At 40.0% G+C, this 24,029-nt stretch overlaps 1 protein-coding gene across 4 annotated transcripts in view; it reads left to right on the top strand.

The window, feature by feature from the left end:
* cpq (carboxypeptidase Q) overlaps positions 1-24,029 on the top strand; it is a 200,866-nt gene that overhangs the window by 165,223 nt on the left and 11,614 nt on the right. For all 4 annotated transcript variants that reach the window (XM_004915138.2, XM_031904128.1, XM_002943782.3 and 1 more), the window contains 2 exons: positions 7,439-7,530; positions 15,706-15,907. In XM_004915138.2, coding sequence (XP_004915195.1) covers positions 7,439-7,530; positions 15,706-15,907 — 294 coding nt within the window. The remainder of the gene's footprint in view (positions 1-7,438; positions 7,531-15,705; positions 15,908-24,029) is intronic.

The raw sequence follows: 24,029 nt of genomic DNA, 5'->3' as shown, positions 1-24,029 counted from the left end.
GTGTCTTGCCCCGACTCCGCACACATAAACCCTTCGTGTTTTCCTAAGCAGTAGGTTTATAAACATCAAAGCTGGGAAAAGAATTCCGGGAATACCTTTCAGCACACAAAGGAGGCAGGATAACAGCCTGTGTTATTTTTCAAGGCTGATTTTTATCCAAGGTGCACTTTCCTTCAGTTCTTGCTGTTTTCTGAGTTAAACCTTAAAAGTTTCCAGTCCCACAGATTTCTCTGATGGTCTGACTCCGAGTCTGCTTCACTCTAATTGATTGCACATTGTCTCAGCCGCTGACAGAAAGAAATGATCTATAGTCCCCGGTGCGTCCCACCTCATGGTCCATTTTCCTCTGGAGTATATGATTATCTGCTTCCCCTCTCCCGACTAATCCATTTAGAAAAAAAGGAATGTATGATTTCTGCCGAAAGGTAAATCTCCATAGCAGCAAAATGCTTAATAAGCCAACTAAATAGAATTTGGCATGAGAAGGAGAAAAAAATCGTACCTGTGTTCATTATTTGTCTAATAAAATAGCACGTAGCTCATATGGTGGGATTGCCCCAACTTCCCTTTGGCCACATTACTATTTGATAGTTCCCTTTGATGGTAAATCCTTGGGGCTTATCTAAAAGACTGCTGTATATTACTTTTTAAAGGAATTTTAGGGGGTCATTTTTTAAACATTTGGTTCATTTTCAGCCTCTGATAAATGTGCTCCACAAGTGAGTGAGTTTAGAGATTAATAGTTGATAAAATGGGGAGTTCAAATTTTTACACATTGATTAATACACTTCTAAAAATCCCATAGGAATGAATAGAAATGTGGGTAGGCTCTAAACCCACATTTTGATAAATCTGCCACTAAGAGTCATTACAGAAAGTAAGTCAATAGCCAAAGCTTGCTATTTGGAGGTTATAAGTTATAATTCAACAGCTGAGGGCCTGCAGAGTGAGCATACCCAATTTATGTTTTATCTGAGGCCTCCCTACATTACACTGGGTCTCCTCTGTAGTTACAGTTATATATATACAGGAAGGCATCTCTTATCCGGAAGGCCAGTATCCTAAAATCTACAAATTTATGGGAAGACAACCTCCAATAAAGTCCATTTCAAGCAATTTATTTTCATTTGTACCTTTTGCTTGATAGCAACTGTAGTTATATGATAAGTCCCTATAGGTGCACTTGGCACCAGTGAGTTGGCCCTGGCAAGTGTGCCAGTTGATGCTGGGGAATGCTGGAGCTACTGCTACCTTGAACATGGTGGTAATTCCAGGGTTTCCTCAGTGTGGTGGAGCAATAGGCACAGCAGACTTGCGTCTGACCACTGGAAGTGAGCTATCCCCACTACAAACATTTGTGCTGCAACTTGTAGCCGATATGCGTAAAAAAAAAAGTTCAGTTGCATTCATTTAACACATCATCTCCAAATGTAGTATAATAATAGTGAAATTATGGTGAATGTGCTGCATTATGGTCAAAAAAAAACACAGCAAAAATTGCACTTTTCACACTGCCTGCAGTCATAAATGACCCCCAGAATTGGGCCATAGGGAAAGGGGGACCAAGACATTTGACCTCCTTTATTCACCCTCCCACACCTGTCGCTCCCGGCTCCCCTACTAACCACCTCTGCTACAGACAACTCCCCCCACCATCGCCTCCTCCTCTGATCCACTTGCATGTTTGCCCACAACTTGCTCCACTCACCTGCTTGCAGAGCCAGAGTTACAGGAGGCAGAATAGGTATGTGCCTAGGGTCCTACCATTGCGCCCTAGGCATTTGCCTCTTTTGCCTAGCCCTAGTTCTGGCCCTGATGACCCCTTATACTAGGGGTGGCCAGACTTTTCGCGGTCGCGATCGACTGTAAGTATGCGGAATGCAGAAATGCGGCATGAATGCCGCACTTCCGCATCCCCGGCTTGATCGCGGTCCACCAGAAATCCACTAGGGGATCGACTGGTGGACCGTGATCGACGTATTGGCCACCCCTGCCTTATACTGTATGAAAGTAAAAATATAAAGAGTGAATGTTTAGGGGCTGATTTACTAATCTCCGAATCCGAATGGGAAAAATTCGGATTGGAAAACGAACATTTTGCGACTTTTTTGTATTTTTTGCGACTTTTTCGTAGCTGTTACCACTTGTGGAAATTGTCGCGACTTTTCCATAGCCATTACAAATTTCGTGAATTGTCGCGACTTTTTCATTGCCATTATGACTTTCGTGAATTGTCGCGACTTTTTCATTGCCATTACAAATTTCGTGAATTGTCGCGACTTTCGTATTGAGCGCTCGAAAAAGTCGCAAAATACCGATCATTACGAAAAAAAAGCATTCGGATGCTTTTCGGACGTTCGTGGATTAGTAAATGAGCCCCTTAGTGTGCACAATATCCAGCCCCTCCCTGTTTCAGAGGAGAGTCCAAGACAGTAGACTCAAAAGTAGGAGGAGTCAGTGGAAGTGGGCAGGAAATGGGTGGGCTGTCCAGACTTTTGATTTTCAAATGTTGAGAGGGATTGCTTTAGTATAAGGCCTATGTAAGAGGAAATAAACCATCCTATGCATACTCAGGGCTGCCAGGAATTATGGGCACACGTGCAGTAAACGTTCGGTGATTCAGGTACATTTTTTCGGCTTCAGCAGGGATTTTGCGTAACCATATGACATCACTTCCAGGTATCGAGAAAAAATTTCAACATAACCCCGAGACACTGGCATGCGTAGGTTGGCAGCTCTGCATACTGTGTATTTACAGTTCTGTTTGGCATGTTTACTAACCTTTATGTGTATTTACCTGCAGAATATAAAACAGTCATTTTACCTTAATGTTCTTTATTTGGTCCCATAATTTAATTGTGTGTGAAAACTGTCAAAACCTCACCAAATGCGGGTTCTGAGCTATTGCTTTCTTTATCTTCCTCTGCTTTCAGTAACATCCAATTAATGAAAATCATTTTCTAAATAATAGGTTTTCTCTTCATTTAGACGAAGAACATTAAGCAGGAAAGTTCTTCAAAGAGGATATTCTGAAGCATTTACTGTGTATCAGTTCTTCATTTGGTATTAACGAGTGTTGTTAGGGAAGGAGGCGAACAATGTTTAATTGAGTGGGTCATTCAGGTCATTCCTCTTTGTAAGGAAAAAGATATTCTGATTATGTGTTTTATCATGAAAGCCTTTTAATTGGAGCACTTTGATTTTGGTACTAAAAGAATATGACAGCCCAATTTCACTGACCAGATGAAAGTTTGTACAAAGCAAAGAATATTAGTGCAAATGCATTATTATTATTATTATTTATAAAGTGCTGCGTAACTTGCTGGCACTATAGAAATAAATAATGATATAGCACCAACATATTCCCCAGTGCCTTACAGACCGTCCGTCATTCACATCAGTCCCTGCCCCAGCGGAGTTGCAATACACTCATGCACACACTACGGTCACTTTTATCAGGAGCCAATTATCCTGCCTACATATATATATATATGGCTATATATGTTTGGGGTATAGGGGGAAACCCCACCCAGACATGGGGAATACATACATACAGACATACATACAGAAGATGCCTGCTGTGCATTGTGCCTGAGTCTGAGCTTTCAGAAGGAGCCAGCGCTACACATTAGAACTGCTTTCAGCTAACTTATTGTTTCTCCTTCTCCCATGTAACTGGAGGAGTCCCAAGCTGGACTTGGATTTCTTACTATTGAGTGCTATTCTGATACCTTCTGGGAGCTGCTATCTTGCTCCCTTCCCATTGTTCTGCTGATCGGCTGCTGGGAGGGGGGGGGATATCACTCCAACTTGCAGCGCAGCAGTACAGTGTGACTGAAGTTTATCAGAGCACAGGTCACATGGCTGTGGCACCCTGGGAAATGAAGAATATGGCTAGCCACATTTTTGAAAAATGGATTTCAGTGCAGGATTCTGCTGGAGAAGCTCTAATAACTGATGCATTTTGAAAAAAAAATGTTTTCCCATGGCAGTATTCCTTTAAGAGCAATTCACCATATTTTTTAGCCACAATTCAGCATTGAATTACCAACCATGGGCAGTATATCCAGGGATTTCTCATTGGAAATTGAGCAGTTTAGTTGAGCCAGTTTAGTTGAATGGCAGTGTGTGCAGTCATAAATACACCCTATGAAAACTGGGCATGCATAATAAGCCTTGCTAACCAGTCAGATATTAGTTTTTCAAATGACAAATAAATACTACCTGCTGATTGGCTGCTGTGATTTAAAACACCTACAGCAAATTTTTACCAGTTTTTAAAAACCTCATTTACCTTTTTCTTGTGTAGCACTTTCCCTGTACTGTGGCATTATTATTATCCTTTGTTTATACAGAGCCAACATATTCTGCAGCACTTTACAGTGATTCACATCAGTGATGGAGCTTACAATCTAAGGTCCCTCTCACATTCTCACACAATACGGTCAGTTTTATTAGGAGCCAGTTAACCTGCCTGTACCAAGAGGAAACTCTCACAGGGAAAACATATAAAGTTTTCACAGCAAGTGCCCACTATGGAATGGAACCCTGCACCCCAACAATACATATACTTCCATTAATTTTTTTTTATTTAGTCGGGGTTTAGAGCTATTTCCTAATTAGTGCATGACATATACTGTGTATGAGGGGTTGAAGCACTTCTTTTATCTGCAGGAAGAAATCTGATCATCTTCAATGTGGTTAATCAATCTCCACCCTGGATCAGTACCTCTGAATTCCTACAGTAGTTAAAAGTCCATCTCTTGAGTTCTTACTGTTATCTACGGAACCATTCATTACTACCTAATTTTTCAGGAATTCTGTAACTTAATGAGCCCCTTTGGCAGATTCCTTCCATTCTGTCCCTTCAATGACAATGGATGCCACATATGCCAAGCATAGTCCTACAGTACCTCTGAACATTCCAGGAACTGACCTTGGATGTATAAGAACAGATAAAGATAGACACATGCATAGGAAAAGATAGCAAACAGATAGATATAGGCACATGTATAGGAACATGTGAAGAAACACTTTGGCAACCACATTGGTAAGGTTTTCATTATAACATAACATTTAAGATGTTCGTTCATTGTTAAACTCCCTACAAAATATTAAAACAAGTTTGCTATGGCTGTAGATTATATCCGAAGGTAGTTTCTCTTTGGAAAACCTAGGGAATTCACTACCATTTGTTTTCTAAAGTTTGGGCAACTGGGGGCAGTGCTACTTTGAAATCTGCAAAGGATATATATTTTTCTTTCGCCGAGTAAGGAATGTGGTAGTTTCCACTCCTTAATAAATGCCTAGTAAATGAATAAAGCAATATTTTGGAACATTACAGGTGGCACTTTGTGATGGCAGGTTTCCTGCTACATCCTAGGCCAGTGATCCACAACCAGTGGCTTGTAAGCAATATGTTGCTCACCACACACTTTGATGTTGCTCCCAGTGGCCACAAAGTAGGTGCCCATTATTAAATTGGAGACAAGTTTTGGAAACCCAGAGACACAATTTTAATCCAAGCAAAGCCTCCTGCAGGCCAGCATCCACATGGGGCTACCAAATAGCCAATCACAGCTCTTATTTTGCTTCCTCAGGAAACTTTTTTCATGCTTGTGTGGCTCACCAACAATTGGGCAGCTAAATGTGGCTCCCCCCGCCAGAGTTTCCCTGTGTGTAGACGTGCCATAAAACTGCAGAGTTGCGCAGCCATGTTCACAGGTGCCATCTTCCCTTGTCTTTGGATCCTTTTCTGTCAGTTTGCTAATACAGATCTTGAAGGACCATGCACAGTTAAGGCTGATGCAATAATATGGGGTGTTTTTATAATGAACTTTTTTTAGACTAGAAAGCAGATTTTATTTTTGTATTTGCAATATAAACTGTGTAGTGCATAAAATATTGTATTTTTTCATTTCCAGTATGGGCTGACAATCATATATTAAAATAGTGTGATGATTTACCGTCACTACATGCCATGACTACATTGTGGTGGGGATAGTTATAGGGAAAATAAAGCGAGTGCAGCTGCTTAATCCTCTCTACTGCAAAATAAATCTGCCTAATTAATGGTGTTGTGTGGATTAAGGAGATGCCGGAGAGGTCTGCTTCTTAACTCAACGGTGATATTTTATGGCTATAAAATGCTTCTATTTCAAATCCCCTAATAACAGTCTAAGCAATCGCTGTAAAACAGCCTTACAATTGAATACAGGGTAATTATCATTTCCTTATCTGGGAAGTAATTTATAAATAGTTATAGCTTACACCTTGTATAACTACTGTGTGTCTGTATTTTATGAGCGTAATGAGCTGCAGATCCAGCTTTGCTATTAAATGTGACACAGGGAATAGTCAGAATCAGGCAAGTCACAAATTTCTTCCCAAATCCCCTTTGGAAGTGTGTCCGAATATGCGATTTATATCCCCAAGACACATCCAAAACATTCTATATCTTCTCTTTATCATCAAAGCTTACTCTCCTGCAGAATATTTGCACAAATATAATTTATCTGCATTGCTTCCTGCTGCCCTGGAGAAACCAAACATGGCACGCAAGTGACATTTTTGGAGCACAGTGGAGAAATCGCCTTTTGCTCTTCTTGTCAAACATGCAAGCCTCTCTTCCTGCAGTAAATGTGGCTTTGTGTAAAAATGTATTATGGAACTAGAAGATGATTTAGCAAACTTTATATCAGATCTTTTCAATGTAACTTATGTCTGCCTTCCACTCTTTAGTCGAAAAAAGTGTTTATATGTAAATGCAGTGTCCAGCTCATCTTCTAGCATGGATGTGGAAGGTTTAGCCTTTCCTACACCTCCCACTAGAGAAGTGATTCCCAACCAGTAGGTCATGGGCAACATGTTGCTCACCACCCCCTGTAATGTTGCTCCCCGTGGCCTCAAAAGTAATTGCCCATTTTTACATTTCTGCAAGATTTGCAAGCACGGAGACACAGTTTTACTCCAAGCAGAGCTTCCTGTAGGCCAGCAGTCCACATGGAGCTACCAAATAGCATACTTTTTACCTTTTTCCTCCTCCTTAACTTTGGAGCTGTGATTGGGGGGGGGATGTTGGGGCCTGGGCTTGGGTCAGCACAGACATTGACTGAAGACTTGAGTATAACTCATTCTCTACAAATGGATAAGCTGCCATAGTAGGGAATACAGGACCAGGCTCAAGTTCCTTTTTCACATTGGCAGCTTTCTAAAATATAGGTATCCACTTCCTGGTTTAGATCTTGGTATGACACAACACAGATATTGTGAAATGGGACAAAATAGGATATATTTCTACTAACTGAGTCTTGGATGCTCACAAGGATACATTTTTTTATTCAGATAGGCTGTGGGATCTGAGTTTTCAGTATTATTTTCCATGACACTAAAATGAATTACATTTTGCATTATTAATTAACAAGTAACGTTTTTCCAGGTCTCCGACCCAAAAGGACGGTGCGATTAGTTCTCTGGACTGGAGAAGAACAAGGCGGAGTGGGTGCTAGTCAGTATTATGAGTTACACAAGGTAAGGCATTTTATCATTTTTCAGTAATTTGTCCTGGAGAAAAGAACCCCCACTAAAAAAGGATAAGTTCCTGCTGTATTGAAAACTGCTGCTGACATCTGTAAAGTGAGAAATATAATAAAAGCTGACTACTACACCCCCAACCTTTTTGGGGCTAGTTCAACATTGGGTTAGCTCATAGTAATGTTACAGGTGTTTGAAAACCCCAAGTAACAGTGAAGCCAACAAGCATTTCTTCCAATGTCACCCTAATTCATCCTCATTTTTTAGTGCCAATGCTGTGGGCTCCCTGAGGGCAGGCAGCATCACGGTTTGGGGGGGGGGGGCACCAATTTACAGGGCATCTCCATCCAAAAATATTTTTTGCCTAATAAAAGAAATGTAATTGTAAGCAATTTCCAATGTAAATTCAATGTTCAGTGGTTTTAAAGTTATTTGTATATGTAATTACTAATGAAAGTAGTATCTGTCCCATGTAAAAGTTATAATTTTGATTTAATAGGAATATTATATACCAATATTATTGTTATAATACATTTTTTGAGACACATAGCATGGAATTATTAAGGTGAACATAGCGATTCTCTTTAGTATTTATTAACCATCAAACAACCCTGTATCTAAAGTGTAATGAGGAAAGACATGAAACCTGGGGAATCTATTGGGCTTCATCTTTACTGTTCCAAATTCCCTAAAGGAGGGGGCTATAAAGGGTCCCACAGGAACCCCGCTAGGTACATTTTATGGTCTATATGGTCTAAAAAATTGGTAGAATGGGCCAAGAACAAGGCACAAGTACAAGATTGCAATCATACATTTTAACACATCTGCCTGTTAAGTATTTAACTGAACCAAATCTGAATCCTGGAAGAAGTGTGGGGTTCAGACGAATCCCAAACACAATCCTGGATTTGGTGATACCCAACAAATGACCAACAACAAACCCTGTCACCTGTCATTGCTCCTAATACTAGTGAATAAAAAGCACATTATTGGACATAAATGGAGTGGTGAAAAGAATCACTAGTATTAGGAGCAATTACACTATTGTCCATTGCTGTTTTCTGCTAAATGGCTGTGCTGGAAGTGCCATAGACATAGGCATTTTTTGTGTGTCTATTTAAGTGTTTGGGTAAAAAATAGTTCTTCAGTTAAACTTACCAAGGTTCAACCACTGGTAAAGTGCTGTCTAAGAAAGGGTTCTCATCTTGCTCATGGCTTGTACCTTTGCTTGCAGACTATTGGTAAATGAAACACAGGGGTTAGTAGGGTTGCCTTTCACCTGTCCAATTTTGACCCGGACTGCCTGGTTTTCACAAGGGCTGTCTATGTCAACATTTCCTGCCAAGTTTTCCAAATTAGGATATCCAGATAGGACTTGTCTTCATTGACATGACAACCAGCCAATCACCAATTGCCATTGGCTTCATGGTCCCAGCCCCTGATGTCACTCATTCCTCCTCTTGATGTCAAAGCCCCACCCCTGTGATGTCAACTCCCGCCCTTGTCCGGAGTTCCAGCAGCCTTAAGATGGCAACACTATGGGGCTGATTTACTAACCCACGAATCCGACCCGAATTGGAAAAGTTCCGACTTGAAAACGAATATTTTGCGACTTTTTCGTATGTTTTGCGATTTTTTCGGATTCTGTACGAATTTTTCGGATCCAATACGATTTTTGCGTAAAAACGCGAGTTTTTCGTATCCATTACGAAAGTTGCGTAAAAAGTTGCGCATTTTGCGTAGCGTTAAAACTTACGCGAAAAGTTGCGCATTTTTCGTAGCGTTAAAACTTAACGCTACGAAAAATGCGCAACTTTTCGCGTAAGTTTTAACGCTACGCAAAATGCGCAACTTTTTACGCAACTTTCGTAATGGATAGGAAAACTCGCGTTTTTACGCAAAAATCGTATTGGATCCGAAAAATTCGTAAAGAATCCGAAAAAATCGCAAAACATACGAAAAAATCGCAAAGTACCGATCATTACGAAAAAAACGCAATCGGACTCCATTCGACCCGTTCGTGGGTAAGTAAATCAGCCCCTATGAGTTAGTCCAGCTTATTAAATTTAATTAGCAAGATCCCAAGAACTTGTTTTCATTTCTGCAGCTAACTGTGCTTTCCGTGTTAAGAAACAGAGCCTCTCGTCTTCTGGACAATTTACACCTCAAGTTATGACATTGTATAACCAGCCATACACATCTAGAGGAAAATGCTATCACAGAGAAAGTACATGTACCTATTAACTTTTATGACTTGCAAAACGGACGCGGCGAATATTTCACGTAGCGCATTCCAGATAAAATATTAATGTTCTATGCTTGTATTTGGAGATATTAGTTCATGGCAGATAAATGCTTGTTTATCCTTGGGAGTGAAGGCACAGATACATTCGTATGCATCTTTCTTCTTTATAGCTTTGTTCTACTTTCAGTAAACGTTTAATTATTTAGGCAGAATGTTCCCTGAAATAAAGGGAAATAAGGAAGAATTAGAAAGTTAATGGGCCAAGTAAAATGTACCAGTAATCAAATGGCAAGTTTATTTTCCATTATCAAACAGCTTAAAGGTGAACTCTCCGTACATGCATATCTGCCAATATTTGGATATTAAAAAACTGGACAATTTAGCCAATGCCTCCAATTCACTCTGACTACACAAATTTGTGTACAGACTACTTAAATTTTTTCATTAAGTCCTGTTTTTTTGAGGGACAGTCAGGTTGGTAAAACAGTCAGGTTTAGGGATTTCAAGTAACAATTACTTACACAAGCAGCCCTATCAGTGAAAAATGATCAACATGACCTATAGGGAACTTTTTGGTGCCCATTCATCAATGTACGAGTCTGAATACTAATAATTCATATTTTTTTGTGCCCCTTTATGTACATATTCATGTTCATATTTTGAAGTCTAGTTTTTCAGTGTCAGTATCACTTTAAGGACTGTTCCTCCTAAATTGGCATGACTTCTGTCAAGCCCCAACAAACTTCCACTGTATAGCGTATTGAGGAGAACACCTTAATACACCTCAATACAGCTTAAATAGAGACTTGAGGCCAGAGCGCCTTACCCATAAGAGAGCCTATAATCTATGGGTTGTGCCAAAAATGATACATGAACTATGGGGTTGGAGTAGGGTTGCCACCTGTCCGGTTTTGACCCGGACAGCTCAGTTTTGGAAGGGCTGCACGGGTCAAAATCTCCTGCCTGATTTCCCTAATTAGTAAAACTGGGCAGGACTCATTGACTGATCGGCGTGCCATAGCCCCTCCCGCTGTGACGTCATGTCTCCACCTCCTCCCTGCCGCGTGACATCACAGCCCCGCCTCCTCCCTGCCCCCTGTGACGTCACTCCTGCCCGGCAACCCTAGGTTGGAGTAGTGTTTGTGCCATATTCATCAGTTATGCTAGATACAGTATGCATGTCACTCAACTCACTGGCATTTGACATTGCTATAATGGAGAATGGAAGGAATATTTGTTGTATTCTGAAAGCACATGAGACATCTTAGCATTTTGATTGAATTTCAGCAAGGTTTATCGGAGCAGTTTGAAAATGCAGGCAAATGATTTCCAGCCACATATTCAGGTTATGTTTTCTTGCCAATAAATCAATGACATTTCTAGCATTTCCAGACTTACCAAAAAATAATTTTGTTCATCCCTAGGATCTATTGATTTTACTGCTGTTGCCTGGGGAGGCCTCAATAGAATAAGCAGCAGTAAATTAAAATCCAAATTTCTTTGAAAATATATCATGACATCAAAATTAAATATTTTTTGTGACGGAAAACTAACAGCAGTATTTACTCTTACAGAAAAAAACTAGACAGGCTATGATCAATAATATGCTGATAGTATTCATTATATACTGTACATATATAGAGAAGAAATAAACAGAAATACAAATGTTAGATCACCTGTTTGCCAATAGCACAGCAATATAAATAAGTGTAGAACTGCACTATTCAGGACTAGAAAAATGGCATTAAGAAAAATGCATTTTTTTCAGAAAAAAAAGAGTGAAATGCAACATTTCAGTCATTTATTGTAGCCTTCAGGTACACAGTGTGACTGAAATGTTGAATTTCACATGTGGTTTTTTTTAATAAATACATTTATTCTGCAGAAAGCTTTACCATACCTGAGTAAAGAGCCCTAGAAGCTCCCTCCATTCGTTTAACATAACAGCTGCCTTTTTACTGTGGTCTACATAGCTTCTTGCTGCAGCTCTAGCCCATGATAGCTCAGATCACACATTCTGATGGGAGGGGGAGTGAGTTCTTATGGGAGGGGGGAGCAGGAGAAAAGAAAGCAGAGAGAGCTTCGCAGATTCTGGCCACGGTAATGAGAGAGAAAGTCTGATACTGAAGTACATGTATAGACAAAAAAAGACGAGAAATCCTGTGTTTCTTTTGATAGTGGACTCAGTGCAGCGTTTCTGTGAGTGCTTATGGCTGTATTTACATAAACCTTTCTGATAAAGCTTAATTAGTTTTTACCTTTCCTTCTCCTTTAAAGTGAGCAGCCAATAAACAGGCTGTGGGATTAGACAAGGGCTTTCCTGAGACCTACTGGTGTTGGGGGGGTCACTCAGAGGGAAAGATATTTTAGAGCAGGGCACAGGGCAGGAAGGCAACCTGTCTGTGTTAGGAACTCCCAGGGGGACTGGGGGTGCTGCCTGCCACTGCAAGGAGCAGAGTAGGATTGTTTGCCTATAAATAAGGATTTATCTTAAGGGAAGGTATATCTCTCCCAGAATGTGCTTACTACAGCTGGAAAAGACATCTTGTGATTGATCATTACCTCTGGAATAGGGGAGGGCTGCAAACTCTCTATCCAGCAAACAAGTGAGCTGGTGCAGTTTTGTTATTTACATGTATTGTGTAAATTGCAGAATGCCTATTTGTGGAAAACCCTGCTGTGATTATAACACAGGCAAATACCTTCTTAAAGTTTTCCTGGGAGTAAGTGAATTTACAACTTCTCCCTCCTTCTTTCTGTCTCTCTGTCTGTCTGACTCTCTCTCTCTGTATTTCTGTCTCTCTGTCTGCCTCTCTCTCTCTTTATATATATACTGTAAATGTGGAATGAATATAATGTTTAATTAATTCATGGTGACGGTTACTTTATAAGTTAGTGCACAAAGAGTTTTTATTCTTTGTTATTTTTCAGATACCCCATGCCAGTAATAATAGGAGCTTCCTCTGGAGGTCCTTAAATGAATACAAAAATAGAACTGTCAAGTGGAGAATGAACGTTTCATGTAGTTTAGTTTGTAATCAGGGAGAACTGATGTAAACAGCTAATCATAGTTCATTGCCATGCCTGACATTTCAGCACAGCAGGAACATTTCAGTCTCTTCAAGATAACAATACATTACACAAGAATACCAGAGCAGTCTGCATGGTCCTAGCGGGCCCCAGCAGGCCAAAGTGTTGGCACCGTTAGATGTACAGTTGAATGCCATTAATGCCCATCTCTCTTAGCCCTATGTAATTAAACAGTCTGGTAAAGTCCATCTTAGCTATATGTAACCTCCTAGTCCTTTTATCATTTCTATTAAAAACTGCTTGTGAGTGCTGCTCAATCTATACATCCCAGGTGTTAAACTTCTTTACTGCATGATACTTGGATAATGGACTTTTTAAATAACATTTTTAAGGAACACAGAAAACTATTTGGCCTGTCTAGTCTACCACAACGTTGGAATGTATATTAAAATAGAATGTTGTGGTTTAAAGTTCACACTCTGCTAGAAGACCTCTGCCATATTCTAAAATGCAATGAATTCCCTTGATATATCTGAAGATATTGAGACTTTCCACCTCTCCCCCCTAGCTTCACTTAATATATCTTTGTTTAGCTATCGTACTCCTTACTTATATGGTTTGTGGTTTAGCATTGGAGACTTTGAAATGTATTAATGTTGCTCTGTAAATAAGAGTCTCAACAATGGAATCAGTATTAAAGATACCAGAGACTGGCGTTTGGCAGCAGCCTGGTTCTGTAAATGTTGCTTTTCTCTTTTAATAGAATGTGCCATTGTGTTTGCTTTTTCTTTCATTGATTGATTTTGCGTCCAATTCATTTTTTCAAATAATCAAACCATCTCCCTAATTGGCTTGCTGGCTGACAGAATTTCCTTCCAGCTATTTTTACTGGACCATCAGTGGTGTAGCTTCCATTACTGGCGTGTCACAAAATCTAGTCTTTTACATGTGACCTGTGACTTTCTTCCTAACAAGTTTACAGATTTTCTCTGATTTAACAATTACTCTACGTCTTAAATCTTAAAGGACAAGTAAGGGGGAAATTAACTGGAGGTGCCAATGTGTTAGACATCCCCCCATCATCACTTACCTTAGGTCATCCAGGGTGGTATTCCTGCTGCACACCACTGCCAATGCCCCAGCTATTCTTTTCAGGTGTCCAGGACACCTATATAGCGCCAGCAAATTACGCAATGCTTCACAATAAATGTCCTTTAACCACTGGATTCCAGGAAATAGTCTCTTATTGTTCTTGTTTCTAATTTAACTAGTAACAGATTACTGGGATGCGAGTTAAAATGGTATAGGCGAACCCTTGGAGATATGATCAAGTCATAAGAAAGAAAATAACAATAAAATGAATTCTCCACCTCAGTTTACAAGGAAAGGGTAAGAAGATCCAAGCAGTGCTTAAGGTGGCCATACACGTGGCGATCTGACGATGTTTCGTGCGACCATCGGTCGCACGAAACATCGTCAGATGTGCCACACACCATTCAGGGCTGAATCGGCAGGTAAGGAGGTAGAAACAATAGGATTTCTACCTCCTTCTGCCGATTCAGCTCTGAAGGGAGATTTTGATCAGGCGCCTTCTATGGCGCCCGATCAAAATTTTCCAACTGGTCCGATCGGCGAGTCGGCCGATATCAGCAGGTTCCTGCGATATCGGTCGACTCGCCGACATACCATACACGCACCGAATATCGTACGAAACGAGGTTTCATACGATATTATCGGTGCGTGTATGGCCACCTTTAGTTTAATATTGCCCCCCATCTCTACATTCTCTTCTCTTATTAGGTTAGAAAAGGAGATATCAAAGGAATGACCAGGCATTGGCTGGAGTGAAGAAGTTTGTTACACCCTGCTTTTTTGGAGGGGAATATTGCCAGGGGGCTATTTACTGTATGTTTTACAAAGCTAAACTTAAAATGCATTTTACGATAGGCACTTAACAGGCCAAAACTCTGTAGCATCATGGGATCTGGTTAATAGACCATCTAATGACAACAATACACATATTTCTGTTGTTATTCATGTACTTCTGCCAAGGTACATATGACAAGAATTTCTGTCACCCGAAACCCTGAAATACCGTAAGTATAACGGGAGGGAGAAAGTGCATCTCCAGGATGGCACAGAAAAAAAGCAACTTGTCACATCTGTAGATACATACTGTGTTTGAGTAAAAATAATAGGATTGGAATGTCAAGAAAAGCTTTACAAGCTAGACATCCATATATATCAAAGTCCTACAACCATGGTCACAGTAAAAGCCATGTAATAAACAGCTTTCCTGTACATTTCATAAGGAGATAAGTAAAAGACCTCAGTGACTTTCCAATCTACTCTCAAAGCCCTAAGTGTCGAAAGAGATAAAGGGTAGGTTGAGCTCTCCAGCTTTGCGTTTGGGAGTGCAGAAACCTACATTCGGCCCATGAAAACAGCACTAACAGCATTCAGCAGTGGGACAGGTGGGGAGGTGTCGCACCCACTACCAGATCCCTTACTTCTCACCCCCGTCATGTCAGACGTGCAATTTAGGTGCACTGTAGGGTATATATTGTGGTGCAAGGTGCAGCCCCAGACAGAAGTGCTTTCCAAATGAGCAGTATGGCCAAGAGTTAGTTAATTAGCTTTCCTTTAATAAAAGGAACCAAAACAAAAGATTGTTTCATTGATACTTTAGCTTTGCTCCATTTTCCCATTTATGATTTGCTTCAAGTCCTTACCTCCCATTGTCACACGTGTATTTATTTTTATTTACGCACAAACACATTTTCACAGCACTGCCATATATGTTTTCTTATGAAGAATTATTCAGAATATTTATATTTTTATAATGTATGTCTCCTTTACCAAATGTATCCTAAAAAATGAATTTATTTTTTGAACAGAAAAACATCTCTAACATTGACCTTGTGATGGAGTCGGATACTGGTACCTTCATGCCCCTTGGTATGCAGTTCAGTGGGAAACCAGAAGCACGAGCCATAATGACAGAAGTGATGCAGCTTCTGCAGCCTATCAACATAACCAACCTTTATGACTATGCTGAAGGGACCGATATTAGTTTCTGGATGCAAGATGGCGTGCCTGGTAAGATGTAGTCTGTGTGTATTTTGACTGTTCTACAAACCTATACCTAGGGGCTGATTTACTTACCCACGAACGGGTCGAATGGAGTCCGATTGCGTTTTTTTCGTAATGATCGGTACTTTGCGATTTTTTCGTATGTTTTGCGATTTTTTCGGATTCTTTACGAATTTTTCGGATCCAATACGATTTTTGCGTAAAAACGCGAGTTTTCCTATCCATTACGAAAGTTGCGTAAAAAGTTGCGCATTTTGCGTAGCGTTAAAACTTACGCGAAAAATGCGCAACTTTTCGCGTAAGTTTTAACGCTACGAAAAATGCGCAACTTTTTACGCAACTTTCGTAATGGATACGAAAAACTCGCGTTTTTATGCAAAAATCGTATTGGTAACGAAAAATTCGTAAAGAATCCGAAAAAATCGCAAAACATACGAAAAAGTCGCAAAATGTTCGTTTTCAAGTCGGAACTTTTCCAATTCGGGTCGGATTCGTGGGTTAGTAAATCAGCCCCCTAATGTTAATGCATCACAACATGTGACTTAATTGGAAAAGATTGAGCTAAAAATGATGCACCTTGTTTTGGGCCAAATCTGAGAATTGGGTGGTCTTGGAAAATAAATAGGGTATGGCAAAAAATACAGCAGCTCCTTTGATAATCAACATTCATTCTCTAGAAGACGGCTTGCCATTGCTCCATACTGATTTTTATCTTTTCCAACCCTTTGTCTGGTGTTGGGGGGCACTGCACATAGTGTTCCTGGTCTGCTGTAGGTGGTTATTGAATGGTGGTCATGATTGATTTTTGTCAGGCATCATATATTTAGCTTTGAGTAGCTTTACAGACATACATCTGTACCTAAAGATAGGTTGTGTATAAAGTGATCCACAGTGGGCCTTTATTTGCCCTTTATCTTTAACTGGCTTTGGTGTATTATGACCTGGACATGTTTTGAGACTAACCTGGAGCTATGGCACAAAAACTGTTCAGTCTTGTATATAGCTGGGGTTTCAAATAATCTTGCGTCTTAACCAACATTTCAAGTACCACCTTAGAAGATGGTGGACAATTGTTACTGATCCAATGTCAAACTGACTAAATAGGGATGTATCCTAGTTTGGCCTGTGCTTAATAGGGTTGATACATTTTATAGCAGCAGACAACTCTTAAAAATAGTAACATTATGGCTTGTGTCAACAGAAAGCATTTTTGTTCAAAAGCAGCCGAGCAAATTCCCATCTTCCCTTCGAGGTTTACCTATCTTTTTAGAAATTTAATGTTGAGTTTGCTAGGAAATACTTCATTTTTATACCAATGCACAATCACCTACTGGGCCGATCTCCTGGCAAGTTTATAAGGTGTAATTAGGGATTTTTAGAAGAATGATGGGTTTGCTCTGTTTCAGTAACCTCTCTGGTAAAATACAGGGCACATGAATGACAGTTTGGAACACCAAGTGCAGTCTTGCAGTGAATATACTGTCACATTCATACTTCACTTATTGGGAGCTTATGTTATGGTGCTTCTCTGACTGGCAGGAAAAAAACATACTGTATTAGACTAATAGATATCTGGAAGAGCTGACAAGAATAAAAACACTTTTTATGGGCAAGCCAACATGTGATCAAATAAAACTGACAGATTTATCTCTCATCGCATCGGTTTGATGCTATTCTGCCATTAATTTTGCCTCAAAATTAAGCTTGTCTCAGTATGTAGGAACCTGCTGTTACACGGTGGATATGCATCCTCACACTGTCAGTTCACCCGAGGTTTAATCAGATCATTGCACTCTACTCATGTCAAATATTCTCAGGCTGCATCCTCTGAATGTTCTCCCGAAGCCGAGCAAGTCACTCCATGCCCCTGACGCAGTCGTCTTATGCTGTCATAAGAAAAGAGAGTACACACCGCTCAGTACATCTTGGAACAAGATAAGAAAAACCGCAGGGTATGGGTTTATCAAGTAGAATACAAGAGCAGTCTCAGTGTTCCTCCTCCAGGTAGAACATTACAGCGTTATATAAATAAACACCCTAATAGGTGGCTGGTTCTTTTTTTTAATTTCTATTCTAGTCATGGGAAGCTTGAGAATATTCTCATTTATTGCTTACATGTGGGGGCACATTTATTATGTATGGACCTGGGGATCCAGAAGGATTTCTATATATCAAAACTTTGCAGAAAGAGAAAAGCCGAACCACCTCATTATGGGTGCGCTGCAGTTCTATGTGAAAAAATGTATCCTATATTACATGAAAACACATATAAATTGAAATAGGACATTTTTCTTATTGAATTGAATCTAGGCCTATTTGTTGGGATGCTTTGCGCATTCGAATCCTGGTGTGGTCCAAAAATCTGCCCCACCAGTTCTAAAACTTTTTTTTCAATTATATTCAATGGCTGAATACTAATAGTAGACATTTTCTTGTGCATTAAATTTGTCTCTAATTGCTTCAACTAATTTAATTCTCTAGATAAGTAAATAACGTTTTTTCCTGTGTAGTGGGCAGTTATCTGATATTCAACAGGTTTATGGGCTAGACCAGTGGTTCCCAACCTTTTTTGGACCACGGACCAGTTTCAAGCAAGACAATTTTTCCAAGGACCAGGGATGGGGGGTGCGGTGCAACTAGTGCTAGTTAAATTTTATATTATGCACTTTACTATTAATATTATTATTACATACAGCTTAATAAAGTACTTTGGTCCTTGTCGTAATCAGTAGAAATCTTCCTGGGCTTCGCATATCTATTGTCATGGCTGTGTAACACATCAGGGAGTTGGGATCACAAGTAAGAGGTGCAGAGAGCAGAGGTGGCCTGGTTCAGCACAGCCCACGGCCCGGCACCGGTCCCCGGACCGGTGGTTCGGGACCCCTGGGCTAGACTATATTTGAACAATGATGGCATCAAAATCTGTGGATCATCTCTCTCCATTATAATGAATGTTAAGGGCTCTTCCTCTGGCACATACCACTTGAGTTTGCAATGAAAATTATATTGATGATACACTCTCAGATGTACTAAAGGTAGTACCTTTCCCTACGCTAACATGGAAAGTGACTGCCACTGGTTCATTATATATAGAGGATAAAGTACCGCCTATTGTTAAGTATAGGGATATTATAAGGCACTGAGGAGTTCCATGACTACTCAAAAGCACCGAAGACCGAAGGCAGGGTTTCCAAGGTGACAGATCAGCCTAGCTGTTGATTGGTTCCTATCCTACAGTGCAGTGTTCTGAGTGCCGCTGGCCCCCTGCACATCCTGGGAAAGGAGGCAGCAGGAAGTGGAACAGATGGGAGGGACCAGTGGGGTTTTTGGAAAAATTTTCAATGAATAAGCTCAAAACACTACATTTTAAAGCACGTTCCTCCTATATTTTTAGATGAGTACAATTCATTGGCACAATATTGGTTTTCACACAGTATGTCCCTTTTAATAGTCCCATTGTTGCTTTTTGACCTCACCTCAAGGACAGTGAAATTTTGTTCAAACATATGAATTAAAAAAAAAAAAATAATAATACAGAACCTCTCCCAGTATCACATGGTTGCCATTGCCGAGGGGCCAGGGAATGTTTCCAAGCTGTGGCACTTTCTCCATATGAGACAAGATTATACCTGCAGGATTAGCAGGCACGGCACTGTCCATCAGCAAAATGAGAATGTCTCTCTGAAACCATATTTGATATTGTTTTGTTTCTCTGCATTCTTTCATTTGACAAAAGCAATTTCAAATCTCATCCTCAATTTCTTTCAGCTTTTTTGTAATTTGGAAAATATGTTTTGACTGGTTGTATTGGAACCAGAAATTAAAGAGTTTCCCCCCCCCCCTCATTTTAATAATATTTGGTTTCTGTTAGTTACAAGACATTGTGCATTATGTGAACATTACCCAAGTAATTATGTCAGAGCTCACAAGATGCAAATGACAAGCATTAATGTGAGCCTTGCGATTCCGCTAAGCTGTTGTCCCAAGTGCCTTGGTTTTTATTTGGAAAACAGTGACTCAAAGAATACATCAATTAGAATTCATGGTGCGTTAGCTAATCCAGATCTGCCAGTGTAAATGACCCACCCTCTCCTTCGATATTTATCTTGTATTTATTATGTGTATTAATATCTCGTTCATATACAGAGGCAGCCAACATCATTTCACTAGGGAGTTAGGGTTCCTGGAGCTATCTCACCCCGACTACACATTGCTGGGATAGATTGAGTTAGAATATTTGTTTGGCTGTTGGTTAACTCTAGCTAGACAAAATATTGGAAACAACAAAGAATATAAGCTTATTAAATATTTTGTTTAGTTAAATATTACTTTCAGCGCCACCTCCTTCCATCGTCAAATAAAGTCACATAAGTTGCGACTGTTTCCATTGGCATAATCAAACATTCCCGGAAGGATGAAATGTGTCCGGTATTTTGTATTCTAGAACATTCCATAATGTTGAGGTTCCGCGTTGGATAGTCCATGGAAAGTGTTTTTTATCTTGGTGTTTGGTAAAAGTCCCTCGATTCCATCAGTTTGTAAAGTCACATTATCAGCATAAATGAATGGTGGGTAAATCCTGAATGAATAATATCGGGGGTACCTTGTATCTTTAAAGGGTTGGACCGTAATACTTCCATATCCAAGAGTCAGATGCAATGGCTCCCAAAGAATGACCGCAGCAGCTACAGTTTTGCCATCAGTAACACTAAATATTTACAGTTCCCAAATAGTCAGATGGTAAAAATAAATGTGTAAAAAAGTGAAATCACAACAATGTAGCTTATTGAACATACAAATCCCTCACAAAAAAATTAATTAGAGAACAGCCTTTTTGAAATCTGTAAATACCTGCCAATCCAGTTGTTCAGAGGGGAATAGTAAGGCTGCAGCGTTAGGATTCCTTCTCCTCCTGTAACCCACTCAGCCCCCTCCCTTAGGAACTGACTTTGGCTCTTGGCTTACTGAGCATCCTTAGTTCTTCTCAACTCCAGTGTAGAGACAACGAAGAGATCGCACAATCCAAACAGAGCTTTTTATCAGAGTAAGTTCTGCCTGTGTAAGCCTGCATTCTTCATTGCATGAACTTCACAGCGCACATGTGCTGTTTGCAGATGTAAGTGTCATTGATGAAGTCAGAGGGAAAATGGCCGCCAGGTAAAAACTGCTATTTGTTTTAGGAAAATGTAATGTTGCTGGCGAACATTATGCAATACCAATATGGGCGGGGAGATGTGCCCTACTTATATTCTTGTAAGATGGGTTTACATGTCCTTTAAAGCTCTCATGAACAGAGGTTTATTGTAATTTGTATGTTATGTGTGTGCTCTCTGTACCAATTGTACTGTGCTGTACAATATATTGCTGCTTTAGAAACATGTGTTAATAATAACTAAAAGCTAAGAAAGAAGAAAATCAGATGTATAGGTCCATACAATTTTTATTTAGAAATAAAGAGCTGCCATATACTGTATATATCATTTCCAAAAAGGCTGGACTTTATAGCACTTAAATAAAAAATTAATGACGACTTTTGTAGGTCCCATGAAACCGTGCTTCTCAATGCTCATTCCACATGATACCATATTACGGCCAAAAGCTGAAATTACAATAACTAGTTCTAGTATAGAAGCTTTTTCTGTATCAAATACTAATAGTATTTTACTTTTCTGCATTCATTTAATCTGAAATGGGTAATTCTTGCTTCCTCTGTAACCTCTTCCTGACTAATGTGTTTTCTTGAGGGGATAACTTTTTACTACCATTAAGCATTGCTTCCATTAGCCAAGTCAGGAGTCCTGCAGCTCCCTGCTGGCACTTTTTTATTATTATTATTATTATTATTAATAAAAGACTACAGAACTTTAAGCAAGTGCGTAAAGTATCTTCCCACTGATCAGTTTTAGCTTAAAGGAGAAGGAAAGGTAAAAACTAAGTAAGCTTTATCAGAAAGGTCTATGTAAATACAGCCATAAGCACTCACAGAAACACTGCTCAGTCCTCTGTCAAAAGATTTGTCGTCTCTTTGTTTTCCTGTGCCAGAGACACGCAGCTCTCTCCTCTCTCCTGCTCCCTCCTCCCTTAAGAATGCTAAGAACTCACTCCCCCCCCCTTAGGAATGTGGATCTGAGCCAATCAACAGGAAGCTGACTCATAGTCTAACTGAGCATGTACACCAGTCTTGGTCTTGGTGCAGGAGCGAGGCATTATGGGAAGTTTCTTTACAGAGCTCAGCATTTTTTTTTTCCCATGAGGCTTCTGATCATCTAAACGGGAGAAATATGGGGAAACTTAAGGGCACTATTGAGACAACTGAAGGTATGCCTGCATCTTGAGATTAACTCTTTACTAGCCTTTCCTTCTCCTTTAAATACAATAAAAAGATGACAATGGATTCCTGGTATTTGCCTAGTTTGCCAAACTGGGGATAGAGGCAAGTACCTCTTTACCCCGCCCACTTAATTTCACACCACCCACCACTGCAACAGTTCCCCTCTGCTCATCACTGTAGTTGTGCCAATATCATCTGCCCCCATCCTGGCTCACCTTGAAGCTTTTCCAGTCACATGTGAGGAGTGGGAGGAATAAGGACAGGGGGAAATAAAGGTACCAGTCATTTTTTTTTTTCCAAATTGTAGCCACCCCCCTTAACAGCAGCCTAGGTGTGTTCATACTCTGCCTATACCTAGTTCCGGTTCTGTTACCAAATTAGCAGGTGGGCTAATCTGATTGTGTCGCCCACAGGGCAGGGATTGAGACCCGTGGGTCCTTGCCCAAAGAGATTTCCATACTGATCCCCAGTCACACATTGGTCATGGAGACCATCGTTTTGTCCCCAAGGTGCTCATTCAGTAATGGCTGATCCAGCAGCCAATGTATAATGGGCAGATTTCATTTTCTCTTTGATACTCTGGTATTTTAGATGAATTAGCAAGGTTTACCCAAGTCTCCTTTTATTTCTAGCTTTAGAAACTCTCTAGAACCATATGAGTAGTTTTACATAATATTTGTACAATAAAGGTCAGCAGAACTGAATTCATTCTGTAAATAGTTATTCTTTCAAATGCCAAGACATTCAGAGTAATTTGTTTTTGGAAAGCCTGGCTTTTTTCTCTTCTTTTTCATTAAAATGCACATTTAAGCAGGCAGGGGAAGGTTCCGCTTTCTTCATATAAAGTATGAATATAAATCATCCAGATGTTCCAAAACATGACAACACTATAGAAATGAATAAGTGAAATAGTCTCACTCACTGCTGGGTTGATGAATTCCAGCTAGGACTGGGATGGCTGAAATCGTCTGCCAACTTACATTGTATTTATGTGTCTGTTTGAGCACAACAATCAGCTGGGGCAGCTCAGGTTGGGGGGCAGCCATCTTGCCCTCAGTACTCAGCAATTACACATTCTGCATTTACTTCTATTGCACACGTGTTGTTGTTACGTTTATATTGTAATGCTCATAAGACGTACACAAACAGTAAACTCGGATAAATTATGGATATGATCTTAATTAGAATATTCATTTCTTACATTTGAAAAACCTTCTTTCAATTTTATTCTTCTTAGCTTGAAAACATTTCTTTTTTAAAGGGTAACTCCAGCTTCCAAACCCACAAAGAACAGAAACCCCTAATATACCTATCACTGTATACTGCTACTTCAAAAAGTATGAATAAATACCATTTTTATATGCTGAAATCCAGCTGGAAAATAGTCCCTCTCTTTCTACATCATTTGAAATCCTGGCAGGGGAGGAGGGACTAAAACACTGATGTTACAAATTGTAACAACTTCTCCACAGCTTACAGACAGCATGCAGGAACTACATAACCCACAATGCATTGCACTGTGATGTTCCTTTTCTTATTGGCATCACATGTGCAGGGAATTGTGGGATTGGGAGGATGCAGGCTGGAGGGAAGCTGAGGACAGGCGACTACTGTTACATTTTATTTGAGTCTTAAAGTAGTCAGCCAGATCAGCAGGGGGGCTTAGGGATCTGTAGTCCCCCAGAAATATAAGATTCCTGCTTACTGTGAGTTAGTGACTCTTAAATCTACACAGTTAAGGCATCAGTGTGGCATATTGGAAGGTTGGGCACCACTAGGGTGAAGTCATCAACCCTG

The sequence above is a fragment of the Xenopus tropicalis genome, chromosome 6, assembly GCF_000004195.4.
Source record: "Xenopus tropicalis strain Nigerian chromosome 6, UCB_Xtro_10.0, whole genome shotgun sequence".
Classification (NCBI taxonomy): domain Eukaryota; kingdom Metazoa; phylum Chordata; class Amphibia; order Anura; family Pipidae; genus Xenopus; species Xenopus tropicalis.
The sequence above is the reverse complement of the archived record's forward strand: the minus strand, read 5'-3'. Positions and strand labels throughout refer to the sequence as shown.